The following is a 25,293-nucleotide window of genomic DNA, read 5'->3' on the forward strand; positions in this document are numbered from 1 at the left end:
GGAAATACATCTACTTTTCTGATTTGTTCTTGCCATTTTTTGGACAGAAAAACCCAGAACCTCTGAGCCCATATTGACTCTCCCTATGTTTGAATACTTTCTGGATATGAGGTGGAAGATATGATGATGCACCTTATGCATAAGAGCAAGTAGTGTATTAAGGTTGACAATGTCATGTATTTTTAGTGTCTTAGATATGGCAAACAGAGGATTTGTTGGTGCATAATAATCACTTTGATTTATGATTCTAATGGCCTTTTTCTGAAGATAAAAATAGGTTCAATGTTTGATTTATAATTATTTCCCCATAATTCCACATAGGGAATAAGTTCACATAGAGAAGAATGAGGAGTTATACTGTATGTTAAATTGAGCAAATTCCTATTTATTAGTCATCTAATTTTGCACATAATTCTGATATTGTTTGCTATTTTTGTCTTCAGAATATTTATATGTGGCTCCCAGCTGAGCTTTTCATCAGTGATTCCTAAGAATTTAATTACCTGCACTTGTTGAATAAGTTCACTATTAATTTTAATATGGGTTTGACTGTTAAGGTCACTGGAAAGCTACCTCAGCAATAGGAACCAGTATGTGCACATTAATAATGTTTACTCCAATAAAGAGACTATCACACATGGAGTTCCACAAGGCTCTATATTGGGGCCCAAATTATTTATTATCTATATGAACGATGTATGTAATATTATGGAAAAAGTCAATTGTATATTATATGCAGATGATACTAGTCTATATTGCTCCGGAAAAGACCTGCATATGCTCATAAACACTAGAAAAAGAGCTCACAGTATTTAAAAGTTGGTTAGATAATAACTAACTTTCAATGAACTTGACAAAGACTAAACCTGTCATATTTGGAAACAGGGATACGTTCATTCACAAGAGTGTAAACAGTGCCCCTGACACCATACCCCTGAAGCTTTTTTAACAGTGTGTGCTCTATTGTGTCAAAAGCCTTGCTTAAGTCAATGAAGACACCCACCTTATAGTCTCTGTTGTCTATTGTTGTTGCAATATCCTCAGCAAGAGCCATGGCTGCCATCAGGGTGGATCTGTTTGATCGAAAGCCGTACTGATTGTCACTCAGCAGGTTTTATTTTTCAAGAAAATTATCAAGCCGGGTTACAAACAGTTTTTTTAATTTTCGAAAATTGTGGAAGAAGGGAAATGGGTCTATAATTAGAGAAAAGATGTCTGTTACCTCTTTTGTAAATAGGGATTACTTTTGCCATTTTCAGTTTCGATGGAAAAATACCGGTGAGAAGTTATTGGTTACAAATATATGAAAGGGCAGTACTATGTGGTTAATGATTTCCTTTACATCATCATATCTATCTTACAGCAATCTGTTGATCTTTAATTCTCAAACTTATTTACAATGCCTATTATTTCGATTTCTTCCACACCAGTTAGAAAAAGAGAGTTGGAATTCTGGTTGATAATATTGATAGTTACAAAATCTACAACCTTGGATTCTACAATTTGATTTGCCAGTGTTGGTCGTTCACTTACAAAATAATCATTAAAAGTATTGGCTATTTCCTCAGTGTTTGTTAATTCATGATTATTATTGATGAAATGATTTGGAAATTCATTTGCATTCTTTCCATTTCTAATTATACCATTTAGTATTTTCCATAAAAAAGTATTTTCAAAAAACGGTTATTGGGATCTATGTCAACACCAAATTCATTTGCTTTGTAATCCGGGGGGTCGGGTGTGTTAAGCGTTAAGTTCACATACATTGTATGCAATATGCTAGCATTGTTGTCTCCTTCTAGGAACGCAATGTCCCTGAAGGCAGCAGAAGTATTTAATAGTTTATGCTCACTAGTAGTCATTGTTAGTTTTGTTATCATATGATTTTAGGTGCTTTACCAAAGTAACTCATAATATGATTTACAAAGTTAACTATACAGATCCAGACAAACACACACACACACACACACACACACACACACACACACACACACACACACACACACACACACACACACACACACACACACACACACACACACACACACACACACACACACACACACACACACACACACACACACACGCCGACATACTTCCAAATCATGAAGTCCAAATGTGTCCCAAAAATGAAAGTGTCCAGTCTATTGTAAATAAGTAAAATCATAGAGTTCTTTGTGGTCAATATAGTCCACAGGACTGTACAGGACAAGTTCCCCTGCATTCCGTCTGTGAGGCCAGTCATCAGGCCACCCCTGGGATAACTAAATTATCTAGATAACATAATTATTGTCCTGATCTTCAAAGAAAAACTCTTCCGGATTCCATCCGGATGAAGTAGAATTATTCTGTCCATGGCATAGTCTTGATTCAAAGCCAGTTAGTCCCATTGTGAAATGAAAAGTGTCCAGAATCACTTAAACTGTTCGAGCCAAAGTTCCTTACCAGCAGGACTTTGGCTGGTTCAGGAGTGGATCCGTTGAGCTGGATGAAAACCTTGCAGTTCCTCATCCACGTCGACTTGATTCTTCCATTTTTCCTCAGTATGTGGACTTCTCATGCGATCATGGCAGTTTTCCGGGTGAGATGCTCGTTCAGGTACACAGCAAATCCTTTCAACTTCTTTCCTTAGGGTTAGGGTTAGGAGATCCGTTTTGAACTTTTGGTTCACAAAACGCAGGATGATGGCAGGCTTCCACTTGTCTTTCCTTGAGAGAGTGTGACACGCTGCAATATTGTTCGTGTCCAGGGCCCAGTTGTACAAAACTGGGTTATCTTAACCACTGGTTAAGCCCTAACCATCGGTTAAATCTTTAACCCGCCGTTAGCTAACCGACCGTTAAATATGCGTTGTTTAAAACATGGTTAGTCATCCCTTTAGTTAACATTGCCATCAAAGTTAACAGTGAGGTTAACAACAGTGGTTAGCGTCCCTGACGCCGCTCCGCCCAAGACTCCGCCCAAGACTCCGCCCACTTTCAAGTCTCCGTTCTTCTGTGTATTCTCTTAAACACTGTGGTGGAGGCAGCGCAGTGTTTTTATCTCGTCTATAAAATGACCATAAAACATGACAAACTACGCTGCTACCAGGATATTAAAGTGGAACATGAAAACTGAGCTGGATGATCGACGGCATCATGTTGCCTCATCCTTTTTTTTTGGGACCCGAGAGAACGGTATAGATGGCCAGAGAGAAAAATAATAATAACGCGTGGGAACGAGAAAATAAGTCTTTGCCTCAAATTAATAAAGCGAGGGAACGAGATCATTTACACTTTGGCCGCAAGATTCTTTACTTTCGACCACGAAGGGAGAGATCTGTATGAGGCTGCGTTGCTCCACTATGAGACGCTCCACTATTTTCTACCCACAGTACTTCTTTATAATGAAGTCAGACTTTTGGTTCCTCAGGAACTACTAAGCAAACTACAAACTACTGTAAATGAAAGCTTGGAGTTTTTAGCCATAAAATGAGCCTTTTAATGGCTTCATGTGAAAGAGAACTTTAATCAGTGTGTTTACGTAGGTTGCCATGGAAACGGCTGTAGAGCAGCGTTCTATCATTCTACACCTCCATTCCTCCATGTTGAAGCATTTGATTCAGACACGTCCAGAAATAAAGTGAAAGGAGCAGAAATTCACTATGGAATGTCCAAATGTTGAAAAATAAGCCCCAAAGGCATTTATTTATGGTAAAAGAGGAGAGACATGAGTATTGGAAAAGTTCCACCTCGGGAGATGTTTTCAAAAAGTTTTCAGTTTTCAATGGCACCGAGCACAAAACGCAACGATTGTTTCCTCTTTCATGTGAAAACGTTGTGTAAACGGGGCCTTAGGCACGCCCACTCACATCACACACAAAAGGAGGTTCTTCTTATTTCGTGTCGTGGAGTTGCATTACTGCCATTCGCTGGTTCTATCATTCTACATTGTTTCCCACTGCTCTCTTTGTCGCTGATGACTGTTTCCCTTCTTCTTCTTCTTCTTCTTCTTCTTCTTCTTCTTCTTCTTCACTTGGCATCCGTGAAGTTGCACTACCGCCATCTGCTGGTTCCAGCTAGTCCATGATGGTATGGAGTCATGGAAATAGCCCCACCGCTCAAAAAAAGGAAGGAGAAAGGAAAAAAAGTGTGTGTGTGTGTGTGTGTGTGTGTGTGTGTGTGTGTGTGTGTGTGTGTGTGTGTGTGTGTGTGTGTGTTGATGACTACAAAGGGAGGTTGCTTCAAAAGTGAGTGTCTATTTTTGATTTTGTTTGCAAATCCAATTTTGAAATCTCAGAGCAGGTGAAGGCCGTGCTTTGGTACAATAGCCAGAAAATATATATTGTGTGCTCCCAATGACAAAAGGGGAATGGGTTTACCATTCCCGAAACTATATTGTTTATCATTTGAAATGGCGAAACTGGCTAAATACTGGGGGGGAAAAGGACAATAGAGAAGACTGGTGAGATATTGAGTTAAAGTTATCCTCATCATTCAGTCCAGAAGAGAGGTTGTCTCAACAGGACAATATAAAAAATCCAATCCTCATTCACTCTCGGCAAGTATGGACAAAGGTGCACCAAATGTACAAAGTATCACCTTAGATGCCGAAATCTTCTTCAGACAATGCACTCGCTCTTTCTTTCCGATGTATGGAAATGGAAGTGTATCCAAAGTGTGTCCTCCCACCACCAAGCCCCTTCGATGAGGCTGCGGCCATGGTCCATCGACAGGTTAACGTTAATCAACTCAATTCCCGCTCAGTGGTGTTGTGGAAATGTGCGCTGCCTTGCTAGGTGGTGGGCTCGACCAAACAAGGAAGTAGCTGCAGCGGCATTGCGGGCTTTTGATAGACAGATTTCACACACAATAGGAGGAAATGTCAAGCATTGTGAACGTCTGACAGTCCTCGCACTAAGGTTTTAGTCCCGTCTCATCATTTCAACGAAAACTTACACATGTATAACGTCATGTCATAAAAGAGACGTGTTCAGCTCGTCACCGTCTCGATATTGTCCTGAAAAAAAGGGGCGTCAACGAAATAATTTTATCATCGTCGTCACTGATGAAGACAACACTGGTGGGAATGTAGACTAGTGAGAGCATTCTGGGTTAAAGTGGTGAAGTTTCTGAGCTGCTGGTCCGGCTCGGTGGTACCGTTGACTCCTGAGCTGTGCCTGCTAGGAGACAGATCCCAAATCCCAAATACATCAAAAGGTGAATTTTCTGTTGTTACTGTTGGACTGATCACTGCTTCCAGAATTATTTTGAGACATTGGAAAACAGCTGGACCTCTTAACATAAAAGAATGGACATATATAATGATTGAGACTGCATCCTATGAATCGATGTTTAACATACTTAAAGGAAATGTAGAAGAGGATGCCACCACATGGGATTACTTTTGGACTCATATAAAGATTTGACTCTCAACAATAACAAAAATAAGGAATTATGACATCCTCCCTGCTCCTGTGGACTGAGCTCTTTACCTCCTACATGAATGTTTTTCCTCCCAATATCATCCTGTTTTTGTTTTTGTTTTTGGTTTCTTGCCATGTCTCACCAATACTTCCTGTCTGTACAGTGTACCATTTGCCTTGTTATTGTCTTTATTATTCATGTATACAGGGTGTGTTTTGTGATTGTTATTGGAAAAATTCCATAAAAAAGATTTAGATAAATAAAAAAACAGCAGCCAGAAAAAATCTGTGCAAATTAAAACATCTGCAACTGTACTGTATAGTCTAAGTTAAACTCCACCCACGTCTCTTTATAGAAAAACACAAATACACACGTCATTAGATTTACCTAATGACACTAACTTCAAAGAATCTCAAAGTCAAAGTTTGACTTTTAAAGGAGGAACATGTTTAAGTACTTTGCTGGCAGAGTTCGTCGAGCTGTCATGGCGGATCTGTAGCCGGAGTTGTTTGGTCATAAAGACGGGAGGCAGGGGGAAACATCTGGCCTGGCTCTGGACAAAACTCACAAAGAACTCACCTGCCAGCTCCAGAGGAGCTCTGACACATGGTGTCTTCTTTCACTCCGGCATGACGCAGGAAAATAAACATTTGTGGTGTTTGTAGGAGCAAGTCCATCTCAACAAACTAAAAGTGGAGGTTCCACCCTGAAGAGCGTTGGCTGCACCAAGTGAACCCAGAAAACCATCCCATCATTCAGATGTGGACCATTTAAAATCACCCAACAAATATGTTTTTATTGTGGAAGGGACCTGGAGACCATGCAAACTCTCCAAAATCCTTAACCAGGGTTCAAACCCAGACTTTCTTTGTGTTCGGTGAGGGAGCGAACCACTGGAAGCCATTATCTCTTTGCAACAGGTTGCCTCATATATGAATACTCACTTGACATTTTAAATCTTCATCGCTGTGAAAAGAATGATGCAAAACAGTCTGGTCCTTTATCAGACTGTCAATCAATAGCCAAGATCAGATCAATGTATTTGTGGAGACATTAAGATCACGTTAAGGTTCATCCACCCACATTTTCAAAAACTTGCACTACAATTCTCCCAAACATCACTGTATTAGGGGACACATCAGAATGAATGTCTTTGCTTTTATCAAAGCATCTTATTCATGCATGCATACATACTGAACATCTTTATACTTTGTTTGCCTCGTCTTCATTAGTTTTGTCATAACAATGTTGACCACTAGGAGGCAGTGTTTCAGGTGTTTGATATGTTTGGTCATTTCCATAGCTTTTTGTGCTTCTGAATGTTACCTACAGATATTATGTATTAGTTAGAGCTGTCAATCGATTAACTTTAATATATTTTTGTTAATTCAGTTATTGTGAATTTGCAGAACACGACTGCATGGAAACACAAGTTATTGCAATTCAGTTCTTATTGTTTGCATGTGGATCTTTGTAGTGAAGTCCCATTATTGACATTGGTGGTTGGCTTGTTCATATACCTGGAAAATCTTTGGGCTGTCAAGATTGCTAAAAAAACAAAAAACTAACAAAAAACCTATCCCATTAACAATTACAAACAATTGTTCCAAAAGTCTTTCTTATGTCCTTTTAAAAATCCATCACGACAAAGTTCACCTCAATTCAGCCCCATTCACTTACAGTAGTGTTGGGAACCCTTCCCTGCTTGATCTACGGTCAGTCAGGGTCAGCTCGGAACCATTCACCAGATTTCAGTGCATGATCATAATAATAAACAGTTTTTATTCCTGACGCACTAATACTGACACCAGTATCAGTACTGATGCATCCTAATACCAATACTACTATCGGGTATGGAGTCTGATACTGCACAGAGTACTCGTACTCATAGACGATATTAATCGTCAACTATTACATGACATCATCCGTCAGCAACAGGTAGATTGTCAGGTAGACAAGAAAGGACGAGCAATGTCAGTTGTTGAGAGATTCTTGAATATGAACAAAAATGGCAAAAGTAAGACAGAGTGTAAATTATGTTCTGACAAATTATCAAGAGAAGGTGAAAGATAGTTTGTATTTCGATGTCGCTTATTAATTTAACTGCTCATTGGCTCAGGAGCCATGCTACATGCTACATGCTAAAGAGTTTCAGGGTTAATACTCCAGCGATGCCATACATAATTAAAGTATGACTGATACACTCAAAAACAACAAGCTCCATCCCACAAGTGTTGTGCTATGTGCCTCTGCGTCAGAACTTTGCTCACTGCCAACAGTCTTACATTCTTCAGTACGCAGAACGCACTGTGTAGATAGACGCTACGCAACGCTTTGACGCAGAGGCACATAGCACAACACTTAGCCTTCGAGTATCGTTTGCATATGGAGTATTAATTAGGCTTAATGGGATTCAATAGGTACTTGTATGGGTGCATTCCTAGTTTTATTTTATAAAGAAGCTAACCTGATTTCCAGAAAGACGATAAAAACATCAACAAGTAAAACAATGAAGTAAGGGTTGGCGACATGGCAGAAATATCATATCGTGATTTTTTTGTAATAAAATCCCGATCTCGATTTTATCACAATTCTTTATTACATTAAATTTTGAGTTTAAGTTACATGTTTCTGAACAGTGCAATCAAACCAGTACTCGATGTTAAACCGCCCCAGCAGAAAAAAGAAAAGACAATTTAGGCCAAATAACCTTTCTGAACATATTTTTATTTATATAATTTGTGCAATTTTATCAACATATATAAATAACATAAACATACTAAAAGGTAAACAACAACACTTTGATAAAGTGACTCTTGCGACATAAAAACTAAACTGTGCCTCGCTATTAATGGAGCTTTCACTTGAACAGTGCAACAGTGAAATTAAAATTACAAGGCAAAATATCAAATGATTTAAATACTACCTAAGACTTATTTCAAATGAAAAAAATAAAAATATGAACTGGTATGAACTAAGGCAATTCTACCAAATATTATTTAACAGTCATTCTAACAGGATTTAAGTTCCAAAACACTAAATGGCTTATAGAATACAGTCAAATAATAAAAATGCAAACTTAAGTAACTGAGGTTACTATTTTATTAAAGCGAACTATCTGTTGAAAAGGTATAAATAAATATCCAGTTTTTAAATAATATAATTTTGTATCATATATATTATATATATATATATCAATGCCAGCTAACGACCCCCCTCTACTCTTTCTGTCAGGGGTCGGCAATCTGCCGCACCCTGTTTGGGCCAAATAAAGACTTATGTATTGGGATTTTGACACGAGCAGGAAATACTTTAACTTCACACTGAAGCAGACCTGCCTACTGGTTTAGCAGCCAAAATACCTTTGCCCCACCCCCAACCCTATTCCCCCCACGCGCTCTGCCACTCATAAATGAATGTAGAGGAATCACTGGTCTGTGTGTTAGCACATCAGCATAGAACAACAACATTTAGATTATGTTCTACATACTCTCTCTGCTTTGTCAGATCGTCAACACGTTCTAATCCTTCAGGATCTAAGATCACCATATCGCACACCCCTACAATGAAGTATTTTAACCATCTAACCTCAGTCATGTTGATAATTGAGGGTAAATCCCAACAAAAGCAGTAAAATTGAGACTCCTGTAGCTCGTTTGTGAGGTTTCAATCATTTTTAACCAGTTTTGTCTGAGACTTACTGGTACTGAAGCTTCGGACGCACCCTGACCTCAGACTCACAGCGAGCTGATCAGGGATCAGATCTTTCAACCTGAATGACGACCTTGACGATGTAGAGCAGAAATGCTGGCCCGATGGTCCGGGTCAGTGTCTGGAGACGACTGACGGGAGCTGTAATGTATTTAGAGCGGTGGCGTAATGGCAAGAGACAGCAGTGACAGGACAAGTAGCAGTCGGGGGGGGGGGGGGGGGGGGGGGGGGGCATTAACAGATGGAGACAGATGATAGTGCAGGAGGGGAAGGAGATGGAGCAAAAGAAGAGGGGAGCAGAGTTAAAAGCCTGCACTGAGGAAGGAGGATGGACAGATGGATTGATTGAGGGTTGATATAACAGAGAAGACGAAGCAGCGATCTGGACTATGGGGGGGGGGGGGGGGGGGGGGGGGGGGGGGGGGCATGGCTCTCAGCTTCCTGCTAAACTTAATTCTTCTCAAAATAATGTGGCCGAGTGCATCTCAAACTGACATTCAGCCTGCTTCTTTGTGATGTGATCCTCAAATTGTCTGCAGAGCGTTTACAAACCAGTCATGAGACGCTCGCTTTATGTCCCCTACCCGTTAAGTACGGTGGCCTGGAAGAGTCAGCTCAAAGCCAAAGAGTCTGTAATGCTACTTTGTGTTTGTGTTTGGGATTTTTGCAGTGCGGTGACACTTCTGGTCCACAATGTTGAACCTTTGTGGATCATATAGAGAGCAAGTGACAAACTATAGAATTCAATAGAAAGTGAACCACATACTTTATTGAACCACATGGTGCAGGTGTTTATCTTTTGAAAACTTGGATTTCGTACCCAGTCAAACCAACAATAGCACTTCTTTCAGATGAATCGTCATGCCTCCCTCGGAGCTGAGGCCTATAAAAGTGCCTGAATATGTTTATTCATAAAGCTTCTGAGCAACAAGCTAACACGTTGACTGTCTAAAAGAAAAAGAAGCAGCCAGCCTTACTTTCATTTGCATTTTTTTCAATTATTCTCCGGTGGTGAATCCAGAATGAGTTCACACTTTCTCCTCTCAGCACAATAATTATCCATTCTGCATGACTTACTTTTCTCTATTCTCACAGCAACAGTGTCTGGGTTTGATTACAGGACAGCTGGTGGAATAATCAAGTATGCAAAAAATATTGTGTTTCTCACAGTCAAACGGTCGTATGACTTTGAAATTGAGGCTATCTTAGCTATCAACGGTTATGCTAAAATTGTTTTTGAGATTTCCCCATGCTTATTGGGCCGGTGGAAAGGGATTTTAATGGGCCAGCATCATCTAATATGTTGTGACTGACTGTTGTTTGTGTGAGATTGTGTAGAATTAAGAAAATCACCAAACACAAGCCTCCCATTCACAGTGATAGTCCCTCCTTTTCCAAAATACACAAGGCTATAATGTAAGAATCAGTTAGACCTGGTTGTTGGTCTGACTTTTCTCTGCAGGTTACACCTGAGTGCCATTTGCTCTCAGTTTTAAGGAGGCAGACACATAGCCAAATCCAGATACATTGGGTTGTAGTTCTTTTAGAGTACTCCTATTTTCCCCAAACGCAAAACCTTTTTTTTTTCCAGGAGTTTGTTTACATAACAACGGTGCTCAGAGCCACTCAAAACACAACTTTTTGCTGTGAATTAGTGAGAGCGACACTTTCTGACAATGCTCAGGCTCCGTCCCTGTGTAGCCGGTGGGAGCGCTACTACTGCTGGACAATAACAGCATTTTCCTCCAGAGTGTCATGAAGCCCACTCCATATACTCCTGGAATATGCAATAAACATTAACAATAGTGATCACACGGACATTCGTATGGATGGACAGTGAAGTTGGATTGTTATTATGGTGACTCTCAACTATAAAACTACCAAGTCTCAAGAGAATATGGACTGGGAGTCATGACACTCTGGAGGAAACATTGTATTGGCGGCGGAACCCGAACCCAAAATTGCGCTTTCAGTAGCTCTGAGCATTGTCATTGTAAACAAGTCCGAAAGCAGCTTCCACAGTCAGCGGATCTCTGTCTTTCATGAAATGCTGATATGAACCTAGAGAGCTCAGGCAGCTTGCTGGATCTGTGACATCAAGAATGAAGGAAGCTCAGAAGGTTTAACAGGTCCAATCTGCTGCTAGAACGCTGCACCCAACAAACAAGGGTCACCTATACTGTTCCTTTGTTTAATACGTATTCAATCCGATTGGGACATGACTCACATCAAGCAGCATCAGAGCTGACAGCCTGCCATCAATAATGTAAAAGGCGGGCTGACAACAAAGAAGAGGCACCAACAAAGACGACGCTTCAACCTGCTAAATCCAAATGGTCCACATGTGACATCCTGTTCATCACAAGAAGTAACAGGGATTTAAATCAATATTTAAATCAATATGTTTACAAAAGTACAGCTGTTGTGAACGTTATTACAAAAAACAACAGGAAGAAACATCAAACCTACAATGGATGTTTGTTTAAAACTACCTCAGCCTGAACTTTAAGCCCTCTCAATATGCTTCATATGAAAGAACACTCCAACCTGGGAGAGCTTTTTGTCTCTGCGTTGCCCGAGGCGGCAAGGAGTGAGACAGGGAGCAGAGACGACCGCAAGGCAGAACACAGAGCGAAGCCACCAGAGGAACGAGTTGACGTGATGGATGAGGAAGACAGAGAGAGAACCGGGAGAAGGAGAACCAGGGAGGGGGGGGGGGGGGGGGGGGCATCCAGGAACTGCTGTGTGTGTGTGTGTGTGTGTGTGTGTGTGTGGGTGGGTGGGTGTGTGTGTGTGTGTGCTACATTAGCCTTGGTAAATATGCAAAGTGAGCCAATTAGCAGCACTGTGTACAGAAAGAGACACGAGAACAAGAAGCCCAGAAACAATGTCAGTGTCCACAGATGCTAATAAATCACTCCTCCATGTGCGTGAACATTTGAATTATAGACTCATTTGTTAAAGTCCTGAACTAATGGGAATGACCCAACGACAACCGGAGTGTAAAATAAAGTTTTTTCACAATTTTTGGCTTTTAGTTTTCTTTAGGCAAGTTTTTTTTCTTTGACATGTTTCAAAGAAAAGCAAAAGTACTTATGAACCAACTAAAGGCATAACGAACTAAATTTAACAATCAGCTGTAGTTCCTTGATAAGATTCAGACGGTTGTTTAACAATTTTCTTCTTATCACCTTCAAATCAAACATCCATGTCCGTCATTCAGTCCATATTGTCAAAAAATGACAATTTGACTCCAGAAAACCAACCTCCTGCCAGCTTTATACCCATATTGTCCCTTGTGTTGATGGCAGATCATCAGTCACCAAAACCTAAAATCTTATCTGATTCTCATGAGCAGACACCAACACACTTCATAAATGTGGTTTTTTTTTGTGTGAAATCTTCAGTGGTTTCAAGAGCAGCTTCAGTTTCCTCATGAGGATCTGGACGAGCTTCCTCAACACAGTATCGACGTTCTTCACATCACTGGTTCAGGACTTATTTGCTGTATTTCATTTGAGATTCAAATGCATTTATCTGATGCAGTTTGAGGGAAAGTTTTGAAGTTGAACAAGGCGAAGGAACTGGATGTTTCATTGTCTCAGCTGATTTTCTCTCCAACCTACAATCTCACTGACTTCTCATGCAGGTTTGGTAGAATTCAAAGTGCTTCACATGACACTTGACAAAATGACAACGAGACAGAAGAAGAAAGAATGAAAGAAACCCCCAAAAATGGGAGAAAAGAAATTAAATGAAACCAAGGGGGAGGATTCAGAAGTGAAGTGGATTAAAAATTCAAATCAGAAGACAAATAGACAAGAGCAACCTTTTTGAAAAAGACGTCCGTTTACACTGAAATGGCAGAAACGCTGAAAGTGATGCAATTTGCATGTTGGGCCATGAGTTGATGCGTTTAGTTGTTTTTGTAATGGAACCACACACTCACTTGTGTGCAGAGAACAATAAGCTATAAACATGAACAGTAGTAAATAATGTTATAACAATGTTATGGGAAGGCGATACTCTGGAAGCTGCCATTGTTGTCATGGTCCATCTACTAAGCATGAGCAGAAGAACTATTTACTATAGCTAGAATGTGCGTGCATATTCACAGTACTTCAGACAAGTTGTGTTTTCCTGCGTTTCCATATAACAGTGTGAAATATTTCTAAAGCTACTAAATCAGTGGAAAAGTGAAATCCATTTATCATTGGCACAGTTTTAGAGATCCCTAGACCAAGAAAACTCAATTTCCCAATTAGGCCACAATTCAGCAATAATGAGGTCTAATAACCAGATAGTTTTGGTGAATCTGAGTCTTAAAGGGAAACTCTGAAACGGAACTTTGTTTAATCAACAAAAGAGTCAAATCACAGATTCAAGATAAATGACTTTATTTGTGTCAACAAGAAGAGCTTAAAGCAGCACATGTTCAATTGTCTTACCGAATCCACAACCCGAGAGCAGTTATTACATTGGTAGAGTGGTTAGCAGTGCTTCCTCACTGGGGGGAAGTCGATGGTTTGATTCTAGGCTTCTAGGCTGTTTTATATTTAGCTAACATTGACTTACAACGGCTGAAAATAAGTTTGAGGTTAAAATGGCCCTGAGGTGTGAATGTCAGTGTTCTTCTCTCTGTATTGGTGCTGTGATGGACAGGAGAAATGTCCAGGACGAGCGCTGCATTCACACCTGCTCAGCTGGTTTGAGTTTCAGCACAGATTTCCATATTTGGTGGCCAGTGGTTGGGTTCAGTGTTGTGACAGCTTCTGATAACATATTTAAAAAACGCTTGATGTCTGTTTACTGTACGATCGCTCAAGGTCTAGCCATCTTTGTTGCTGATACATTGCAGTTTTCTTTAGTGGTCTAGTGTTATTTGTGAGAGGGACAGCAGGTTTACACACAGCTTTCACAACAGCCCAAATAAATGGAAAGTATCTCCACAGAACTTCACATGTCTTGAATTATTGAGTTGAAGCTCTCAGTACCTTTAAAATGATTGAGTGGAATGACTTCATGGCTGAGTGCAAAGCTTTCACCGCCTGAGATTTTATATTTAGCTGATGATTTTCAGTTTTTTCCACACTGATCCAAAATGTTCTCGAGCACAAAATAAAAGGGATCACACGCTTTAATCCAAAAGCTATCAAAGTGAGTCTCTGGTCTTCTTCGGGATCAGTGGGCTGTGTTTACCCAAGCATAACATCCTGTTTCTTTTCCTTCTGTCGCTGACTTTTCTCGTTTTGTTTGGCAGGTGCTGGTTTGGCACACGCGCACGGAGAAGCCGCACCTCGCCAACGAGCCCAAACATCGAAAGGACACAGTGGTGATCGAGGTGTGATCGCAGCGCTCCCCCACCACCTCCTGGCAGAGACGAGCGGCGGCCCCCTGCTTTCTCTCTGCGTGCCGGGTTAATACGGTCCGCTCGCGGTGGAAACACAGACTCTTAAGAGCTGCATGACTCAACGCTGGCTGTCCGTCAAAACATGGCTTTGTGTGAGAACTGGACGCTACTAAGCGTGACTGAGACCGCTCAATCCCTCCATCCACAGCCTGCTGATGTAAAAAAAAAAAAACTCGACTAAATGTAAAATATTATATTGCTGAACTGAAATGTGCCATGAGAGTCATTCTGAATCATTAATGTGTGTTTTTTTAGTTATTAATACATTGGCGTCAAATTAACTATGACATTGTGACATGACTACCATCCGAAAAGGTCCAGCCGGTCAGAGACTACCCTTGCTTTATGACAGCACTGAGAAAATGCTGCCAGTTCTCGAAACGAAAGGACCAGGACACATGCTCTTCTGATGCTGTGAACTTGTGTTGGAAAAATGGTGTTGGGATGCAGGAAGCGTCACACTAGCTTAGCATGAAGACTGGAGTAAGTTGGAACCAGTGATGGTAAACTGAGAAAGTAAATGATAAATCTCCACTTTTCGCAGAGTTCACCATCAGGTGAACAGGAATGAAGAAAAAATCCTTTAAATCTGAACAGCAAGCATGCTATTTGTTGCTAGCATTTTTGGTGCTCACTATCCTACAACATACGCTAGTTTGATCCGTTACTTCGTACCTATGAAGCAAAACATTTAGTGGTGAGGAAACGTAACAGAAAAATAAAATTTTTCTGTATTTTCACCATTTAGCATTCCATGTAAACTTTTCCTGGTTTTGTTATCTGGACGTCTTTATGCTAAGCTACGCTTAATAAATGGTGACTTTGGCTCCATCGAATGCCACAATAATTTAAAGTGTACCAACTTCCATTTTTCCACAAATTAAAATGCTAAAAAGGATTTCTGTTTTTCTTCTGCCATCATTCACGCGGTAGCTGATGCTTCTTTTGTTCCACACTGATTTGTTTATCTGTTAAGAGCAAATCTGAAGCTGACTGAAGCAGCTCTGGTCGTGTTAGGCCTTGTTTCCACGACAGCATTTCAAGTGAAAACGGTTCGCCTTTGCAATTTGTTTGACAAAAATTTTGCATTTACATGGCAATGATGTATAAATGTCTTTTCAAAGGCTCCAAGCATTGCTGTCGGCTAGACAGACCCCCAAAACAAAAGTTTGGCGTTCTCACTTGAAAACGTTGTGTAAACGGGGCTTTAGCTTGAATGGACCCCAGATCTGTCAGATCACAGTCTGAAAATGGTTTATATTCATGGTTTTCTGATTCCTGAACTGATCTGCCACTAACCAGTTTATCTGCTTCTACATCCAAGTATGTATTCGGCCAATCACAAGGCAGCAACTCAATGTTCAGGCATGTCGATGGTGCGGATGAGGTGGGGATGAGGTTGAGCATGAAACTGATGAAGAAAGAAGATTTAAGTGAATCTGAACATGCTTGTTGGTCTGAGAATTTAACAAATGACTGACTTCTGGGATTTCCACACAACCATCTCCAGACAATGTTGAGAAAAAAAGAAAATGTGGATCAAAATGCCTTATTGATGCCAAAGGTCAGAGGGGAATGGATGGAGAGGTTAGAGATGACAAAATACAACGGGGACTCAAATAACTCGGGTGTGCAGAGAAGCTTCTGTGATCTTTTCTAACAATGTGAAGCTTGAAGCTGATAAAAACCACACCAGGTGTCGCTGCTGTCAGACAAGGATTACGAAACCGGGGCTGTAGTTCCCACAAGACCTCTAAAACTGGACCACAGAAGGTCTGAGGAGTCTCCATTTCTTTAGGATTTTGTGTGAGCACCATGAAATCTTCAGCTTTGTTTCCACTGCGGAGAATGTGGTGGGATGGCACGGGACAGTACGGGGAAGCAAAGCATACCCAGACCCAACTCTGTAGCGTAGTCCTACCACAGAGAGTGCAGATAAAATGTAGACAGATTTGTGAACGACGCAGGTATGTGACGTCATGATGCAACAGTAGTCTCGGCCCTCTCGGGACCAACGTGAAAGTTCCAGATGGCTGCGTTTTGCTCCTCCTTACCAGACCTGTTCTGAAGTGCTGGGTACCCCAATGGAAGATTTAAAAAAAAATCTGAACCCTTGGGTACAATTCTTTTGGTATCATCCACAACATTTGCAGCGGGGACACATTAAAACCCATCCCATCCTGTTCCATCGCGTCACATTCTGTCCAGTGGAAATGAGGCTTTTGATCCATCCTGCCTTCTATCAATGGTTCAACTACTGCTGGTGGTCTGATGGTGTGAGGGAGACTTCATTGGCAGACCTTTAGTATTGCATTTCTGCCAACGAAGACATGATGTTACACTGTAGTCCCGTAAGCACTACAATGCAACATCTTCTGGTGGAGACTTTCATCACAAACATTTCAAACTGGTTTCTTGAACATGACGTGTTCGCATTGGACTCCAATTACACATGTGGGATTTGGTGGAACAGACCATTCGGTTCTGAGTGAAGTCACGTTAATGAAGTCTCTTCCAGCATCTTGTTGAGTCGCTGACAAAAAGAAAGGAGACAGATCTGAAGGGACACAAGGTTCCAACCTGCTACGACAAACATGGACCTGATGTTGTGAGTGAATCTGTATGTTCAGGTATGTGATGAGGACGACCCACATCAAGTAGCATCGGGCATCAATAATGTGAAGTCTGCAGGCTGACAACAAAGAAATTACAACTGCCAGCCGGGGAATCAAACAGAATCCAGAATGGAAGTGAAACATGAGGTGAGGTGGCTGATCTTTTAGGAAGAATAAAAACAGAAACAAGTTCAGGATTCTAGAGCCTTTATTCCGAATGAGCCTCTTCGAACAATAACAGGATTAAAAGAAAAAAAAGATAAAACAGAGTTCAGAGTCACTGGACAGAGATGAACACAGAAAACTTCTTTTTTATTCTGTAAGCAACGACTTTGTTTGTCTTCACGAGGCACCAGAGAGTGTACACCCAGTGGAGTGAACCTGGAGGACAGTTATTGGATGGCGGAGGAACCTGTGTGTGTGCAAGTCAAGCTCTGCATCGGCAGTGTGTGTGTTGTGTGGACGACTGGACGGTGTGAACTTGGACCCCTCCAGGAGTGTCATGCAGGTTCTGCACCGTCCAGCCCTCCTCACTACTAGTCGGGTCCAGGTTTATTCAATGAGACTAACTGTGCTTCTCCTGCATTTCACACCACGAACAAACAGCAGGACAAAATGGTGGATGGCGGCGCACACGGTCACAGCGGTGATGGGAACATCCGGGAGTTTGAACCAAGATATTTTAAGTGAGGCTTTAAAAAGGAAGTCTTGACAGATTTGGTTGGTTTTAGCAGATTCACTGTGTTCAGTTCAGTTGCTAATATTATTACAGATGATGGATCAGCTAAGGCAGGGACCTCAAACTTATGACCTTCAGATAAATTTTGACTCGACGTTGCACCAGAACGCTTTGAACTGACAAAAGTTGGAAACGGACCTCTTTTTTATTGTACATTTATATCTCTTTTAAGGTTTTTTCAAAATATATTGAATTAAATCCTCCTGCACTTCCATTTCTTTGCTTGGAAACATGCAGATGAGTATGTTTTTTTTTTTATGTAGATCATTATTCAGTAAATCTACTTATTCAACACAGTGCAGGTCAAATTGGGCTTCATGTAGCCTCTGAACTGAACTAAGTCTGACACACCTGATCTACAATATGGTTTTATATACAGTGTAGATACTGTATATCAAGACAAGGAAGTTGAATTTCAGTGCTTTTCGGATTTTGGAGTGTGATTTAAGAGAAACGTCCACAGACAAAGAGACATTTCACAAACTTGACCTGCATCAACGAAAACCAAAATGTAACGCAATGTTTCACATCCGCACTTGCAAACTACAGATTTTCTGAGTGGAAAATTGTTTTCTTTCCCTTCGGGCCTTTATGCAAGTCAGGTTTGTTCAATTTGTAAAGAGCAGCTTGCAAATTCTGTCAGCACCTGAGAAAGATTAAACTGAACTTCCACATTAAGTTTTGAGGTATTTTCTTATTGAATTGTGTTTGATGATGTGTTTGATGATGTGTTTCAGTGTAGCGAAGGATTTTAAGATTTCTCTCAGAGATCTGAAGTTTAAGGAAAAGAGCGCACAGTGGAGGAGATTTTCAACATTGGTTCAGCACTGAAAGCTCAAGCGAATTTGGGGTTTGAAGTATCCAAGAGCTTCAGAACTTGCTCACAGCAGCTGCAGGTTGACGGCTTGATCCTCAGTCAGAAAGAAGCTGCAGTAACTTGCATGCTACTTATGAAGAAGAAATCTTGGATATTAATGAAAAATACAAGTTTGCCGGTTAATATGTACTGTGGACGTCACTCATTGACTCATCTTTTTTTCTGGGCACAGCTCAAATTTGTGCAACCTCTTTCAGATTGTTCACACTGTAAAAAAATGACTGTTAAGTTCAGGCAAAAGAAAGAGCCAAAGAATAATCTGTAACAATTGAGGAAAGAAAAATGCATATTGTTCTTATTTTCTGAGATTTTCTGGACATTATGCTAAGCTAGGCTAAGCTAACGGATGCTCTAAAACTGAACAAAGATAAAATTTGGAATTTTCTGATTTTCTTCATATTCCAACATAGAAACACTGAACACTGTGCTCTGTCCTATAACTTTAATGTCAATAAAGAGTTTAAAGAAAAGTGGTTCCAGATCAATACAGATTTTTTGTTACTCTCCGTCGTTGTGTATTTCTGTTGTCGTGAACTTGCAGCGTCACAGAACAAAGAAAATCCAAGTTGGGGCTCTCAGCGTTGTGGTGTGTACGACCAGTAATAAACGGGCCCCTGTGGGACTGAACTGAACCTGCAGCAGAGATAATGACGCTCTTTCATGAGAATCACTGCAGAAAAAAAACCACACAAACATTATAAGCAGCTTCAAACTCATATCGGTGTTCAGGGGAAAAGGGTTCACATCATTTTCACATAAATACAGTACTTCTTGTCCCGCATAGGAGGGTGGGTGTGAGTGTGGGGGTGGGGGTGGGGGGGGGTGGGGGGACCAACCACAAGATATCCATATCTATTGTAGGTACAGAAGGACTATTCCCTAACTATCCCTATCCATCCTGGATGGTGATATAATACGAGGAGGGTCGATGCCCGTCTGCTGTCGCCCGTGTTCACACAACAGCAACAACAACAAACAGAAATCAAAAAACCAAAAGACATGATAAAGACATGATAAAGACATGATAAAGACACGAGACGACACACTTTTTTTTTTTGTCCACGATGATGGCGTCATGGCTTTTTAGGAGGGAACCAGAGGAAAGGTGTGCCCCCTGCTGTGCGTGATTGACTCGAAGCAGTGTGAGGGTTCTCCTGCCCCACTACTCCCAGCATCTCACCCTGCAGACCCCCTCCCCCTCTCACTTCCACAGCTGGTTGCTGAGGGTCTGGCCTGACACCGGTGGTGGAGCAGCGGGCCAGCCGTTGGCAGGGGGGGCGCCCGGCGGCCCGCTACCGCTCAGCGCCACTCCTGACATCTGCTGGGTCATCTGGGGGAGGAATGAGGGTGTGGTGGGTGTGGTGGTTGTGTGTGTGTGTGGGGGGGGGGGGGGGGGGGGGTACAGGGAAAAATACAATTACTCTGTACAGTTGGAGGCACCAGCAGGTCTCCTGCTCCTCTGTCCTCTCCCTCCTCTCCCCAGCTTCCCAGTTCATTACCCAGACCTCCTCTCCTCCTCCCCCCCTTCCTGCTCCCTCTCTTCCACTCTGTCTTATCTGTTATGAAAGTGCTGTTTGCTTATCTAGTCATCTGAGAGCTGTGTGTGTGTGTGTGTGTGTGTGTGTGTGTGTGTGTGTGTGTGTGTGTGTGTGTGTGTGTGTGTGTGTGTGTGTGTGTGTGTGTGTGTTTGTGTGTGTGTGTGTGCTGGACGAGGTGGACGTTTGGACAAAAACCTTTTGACACGTTTTGACTGATCTGACTAATAGTCCAGGAAATACGGTAATATGAAATGTTAGTACGCAGAAGCAGCTCTTGGTCATTTCTTTCCACATGTATCTGTTGAGATGGACTTTACATAGTTCATCAAAAGACAGGACATTATCATATTTGACAACCTACTGGTGTTTTTGTTTGAAAAAGTTTTTTATTATGTGATAGCCTATTAAAAAAAAAAACTAAACAACTGAAATCTCCGCATTTACAATATTTTCAAATGAAAACAGAAAACTTTTGTTGCGTTTTTGGGGGTCAATTTACACGACAATGGCACTCTAAGCCACTGAAAACACAACTTTTTGAAAATGCTCCATCTTCATCTCCATGGACACGGGAAGCCTTTCTGAAACTCTGTTACTGCACATTCGCACCACGGCCGTAGTACAGGGTTCTTCTGCACATGCTCAGTAGATGGACAATAACAACAATGTTTTCCTCCGTGGTGTTTTGACTCTCAGTCCAGATTCTCCTTGGCTTTGGTAATTTCATAGTTGACAGTCACTGTAATAACAATCCAACTTTGTCGTCTGTTCTTACGAATGTCTGTGTTCTCCCATTGTTAATGTTTATACACTCCAAAAAATCAAATATGCAGTTTTTCAGTTGACATATCAGAGATATGTTTGATTAACATGAGCATATTGAGTTTCTTGTTGTTAAATGGTTCATTCTAATACATGTTGTTCAGATAATATGAATAAATGGGATTCAATCTACTTAATATGAATAGATGGAAATGTGTGACATGATTAAATTACATTAACTCAACAAATCATTTTTGTGTTTGTGGAAATGAGAAAAAATTTTTTTCAGTGTAACATATAGTTCTCTGTGACCATGTTTATGTGTTTTTATTACGGAAACAACCATGAATGTCGCACATGGGTGGTGATAAAAAGTGTGCGAGTGCTTCAGTGGTGATTTATGATCTCTCATTAACCTCCTGTGCCTTTAAGATGCTGACATGTCTCTTTATGAAGCTGAGTGCAACCAAACAGAAGATCGAGAGCAGACGCAGGTCGGCGGGTCGAACGCTGATGAAGGAGAAGCTAACCAGATCTGAGATCTGTCAAGGCAGCGGACGTCTGCATTTAAGAGGCGGCTGCACAGATGTTGCATCACAGGAGACAGACTCACTCCAGCAGAGTCCATCTGTTGAGTGACGCCGACGCATCATCGCAACATGTTTTAATTGATGGAAGCCGTTGATGTTTCAATCTGCGGACGATGCTGACTTCCTACTGAACTCGTGTTGCTGCACTTTGGTGGTTAAATATGAGCAAGTTTCTTCATTAGCTGGGATTCAGTTGATAGAACTGTGTCATTAACTGAATGGCCACAACACTTTGCTTGGTACAGATATGACTGAAGAAAGCTCCCACAGTGGAGAATTGAGAGGAGGACGAGACAGATCCTGATCATGAGGAGAACATGTTCATGAAGAGGGGAGAAGCCACATAACGACATGTAACTGTTCACTAGAGGACCAACAAACATGTTGCAACCAATACATTTTTAAAATGACCAAAAGGTGACAACACTTTTTGCAAAATAATAAGTTTGGCAGAAGGAAGTTGTCTCATTTTAACTTGAATGAAAATCATTGACTCTTTTTGAAGTGCAGAAATACAAGCTTCTCCATCACAACACCAAGATGTTAAATCCGGGGATTCAGAACATCTTATTTCGAGGTCACAAGCAGCCCAGTTTCCTCTTGAGTGGGCCGGACCATTACATTAATTTCATAATAACCTTCAAATGTAAAATGTAAACTTTTTCAAAATAGTATATGTGATCAAAACTTTCAACAAAACCAAACAATTACAACTGAAAATGACATCAATCTCAACATGAAGCCGATATCAATGAAAAATGCTGGTGCAAAATACTGTGAAATATCCAAAAAACACCTCTCCTATGCTGTTGCATTAAGGGAGTTTTTACAAACTCACCTTGACAGCAGGGCTTTGAGGCCAATACTAGTGTGCTTGCTATCTTGGCAGCATGACTGATATGTTAGCTCAGGTCTCAGTGTTGTGTGATTTTACTACTCTTTAAGAAAGTTGCTCTTAAGGAAACAAGATTTTCTTTGAAATTGTTGCTTTGGCCGGATTGTAGTGGCGCTTGTGGGCCGGTTTTGGCCCACGGGCCTTATGTGTGACACCCCTGTGTTAAATGGTCTCAAGTCAGTCCACGTAAATGGGAAATGTATTTTCACTGTGGCACTTGTTTCACTGTACGCGAAGCTCTTTACACTGTTAGTCACATTGCTATTAATCCATACATTGGAAGTGACTTGAAGTTCAGTGTCCTGCCCAAGGACACTTATGGAAACAGGGAGGTGGGAGACTGAACCTGCAACCTTGCGATTTGAAGACGAACCAACCGATCCACAGCTGGAGACATAAGCTGTAAATGTATTCTGTCTAATAAGCCTCATGATGGTGAAGGGGAAGCAGAAAAGCCAGTCTAGGTGTAGCATCAGCAGGTTTACCCTCTGGTTGCTTGTTGTGCATTTATATTTGATTTTGATCTTTTATATTTGTGTATCTGAGCTTGTAGAAAGCTGAAAACTTCCCACACACGACTCCGTAGACATGCTCGGTATAAGTGTGAAGGATGAGCCGGCGGACGAGCCAGCTGGTTGGAAATAATCTGTTGTGAAATCAAGAGGAAGGTAGAAATCCTTCTTGTCCTCACTGTGTTGGCAGGGTTCAAACATATATTTCAGGATTGCCCCAAACTCAGAATTAAGCACATCCTGGGAATTAATTTCCATTTAAATCCAGCTTTAGCAACATGAGGTCTTATTCTGAACGAATCTACTCTTGACAGAAAAAATATTATAACAGCCCCCAGGCTGGAACCAGTAAAAGAGAAAAGGGAAAAATGTTGATACTTTGGTGATAAAAACAGAAAAATTACAGATACAAAGAGAATAATTAATATGGAGATAGTTGCCATCCACAGAGGCGATGGGTTATTCATCATTGACTGGTAGACTTAGTTTATTTTGATGAAATTACAGATTGTAATTTAAATTCTTGCAGTTTTTTCGAAACTCCAATGGAAACTATGCAGAAATCCAAACTGGTTTGGTAGAGAAAAAAAAGGCTGGGAAGTTGTGAACGTCCACTGAATTTCTTCTTTCTGTAACCGCCCTCTGAGGAGATTTCTAAACTTCAGACCTTCATAGATCTAATTCAGCAGGAACAGGCTGGTGTGTAATTACAGGCATGTGATGCTATATCTCAGCAGGTTCAGTTAAAAAGAGCCTGAACTGTGAGGCTGCATGTGGAGGAAATGTGAGATAAATAAGATGATAGCAACTCTAATGGATTACCTGAATATAAAAATGTGCTAGAAACTAAACAAGACTCTGCAGACTTTAGGACCAAAAGGCCAATTTCATGATTTTCTACCAAATATAATTTGTCTGGAGCCGGTAAAAATGCTAATGATCTGGAATGAATAAAAAAATAGCTGGGCAAAAAAAACTAAGGTTGCATTAATGAAGTGTCATAGGAACAATTAGATATTCTATTACATTTTTAGCTAATGTATTTTTTCCCTCTATATTTTTTCTGCTTTATTTAATCTGTTTCACTATTTATAGCTGTTCTGTGATTCATAATGATTAGAGCAGTTTTAGCAATAACATTATTTATTTATATTTGTAATGTTTTTCCCTTTTTTCTTTTCCTCAAAGCTGTTCTGGCTGTAAATTTGCTGTTTTTGACTATTTTTGAAAATCAGCGCGGAATACAAGTAAAAAAGAAGAGAAATGCACGAGGCACTCACACTTTGACTGATCGCTACTACACTGTGGCTTTATCTTAAACTGCATGTTGATATGTTGTTACTGTGTGTGACAGGCTGGATGGCTCAGTCAGATGTAACAACACTTTCAAAGAAGGTTCATAAAAACTAAAGACAGAATGGATTAAAGACAAACATTTTACTTCTATCACCTCTTCTTAAAACATTGCACTGTTTGTATGTTAAATGTATTTATATATTTTTGAGTTTGGAATAAAGTTAGACATAATCAGACAGTATTTAGGTGAATTTTGGAGATACTTTGCTTAAATATACATTTTTCTGATGTTTGAACACAATTATCTGTACTTTCGACTCCTTACATCCTTCAAACTGGGCCTATTACTTCAATAAAATCCATTTTGACGTTTGTACAAGAGTTCAGAATTAAGGCATTAAATCTCAGTTGAGTCTACAGGGTCGGGCCCTGTTTAAACAACAATGTTTAAAGGGGAAATTTAAAAAAAAACATTGTTTTTGCATTTTCATTTCAAAAAGGTTTGCGTTTAACGAGCAACGTTATAAAAACGATGTCCGTTTCCACGCTGAAGATGATGCCATCTTCATGTTGGGCCATGAGAAAGCGCTGTTGGTTGTTTTTGTAATCAGACCACACACACATATGCACAACAATACTCTATAAACATTAACAATGGGGGAATGCGGATATTCATGTGGACAGATGACCAAGTTGGATTGTTATTACAGTGAGTGTCAACTAAAAAACTACCAAGTCCCAGGAGAATCTTGACTGAGAATCATGACGCTCTGGAGGAAACACTATATATTCAGTGACTCTGAGCACCTTTATTGGCCTAAATCCCCAAAATGGAGAAATTATTTAATTAAAAGCTTCAAATTGTCTGATTTATATTAAAGTACTCATTATCAAAAAGTCAAGACCAGAAGTTGGACTGGTACTTTTATAGAAGCATCTTTGA

At 40.6% G+C, this 25,293-nt stretch overlaps 2 protein-coding genes across 3 annotated transcripts in view; one reads left to right on the forward strand and one right to left on the reverse strand.

Moving 5' to 3' along the window:
• The window catches only part of b3gat2 (beta-1,3-glucuronyltransferase 2 (glucuronosyltransferase S)), a 73,244-nt gene extending 57,828 nt beyond the window's left edge, over positions 1–15,416 (forward strand). Inside the window, exon 4 of the mRNA XM_080482412.1 lies at positions 14,377–15,416. Coding sequence (XP_080338538.1) covers positions 14,377–14,463 — 87 coding nt within the window. The 3' untranslated portion in view covers positions 14,464–15,416. The remainder of the gene's footprint in view (positions 1–14,376) is intronic.
• Positions 15,417–17,333: 1,917 nt separating this feature from the next.
• Positions 17,334–25,293, reverse strand: part of smap1 (small ArfGAP 1) — a 227,822-nt gene continuing 219,862 nt past the window's right edge. The window contains exon 10 of one of the 2 annotated variants that reach the window (XM_080482214.1): positions 17,334–20,087. In XM_080482214.1, the coding sequence (XP_080338340.1) occupies positions 19,959–20,087 (129 nt within the window). In that variant the 3' untranslated portion in view covers positions 17,334–19,958. The remainder of the gene's footprint in view (positions 20,088–25,293) is intronic. The other variant, XM_080482213.1, reaches the window with a different exon arrangement.

The sequence above is a fragment of the Lipophrys pholis genome (genome assembly GCF_963383615.2).
Source record: "Lipophrys pholis genome assembly, chromosome: 15".
NCBI classification, from domain to species: Eukaryota; Metazoa; Chordata; class Actinopteri; order Blenniiformes; family Blenniidae; genus Lipophrys; species Lipophrys pholis.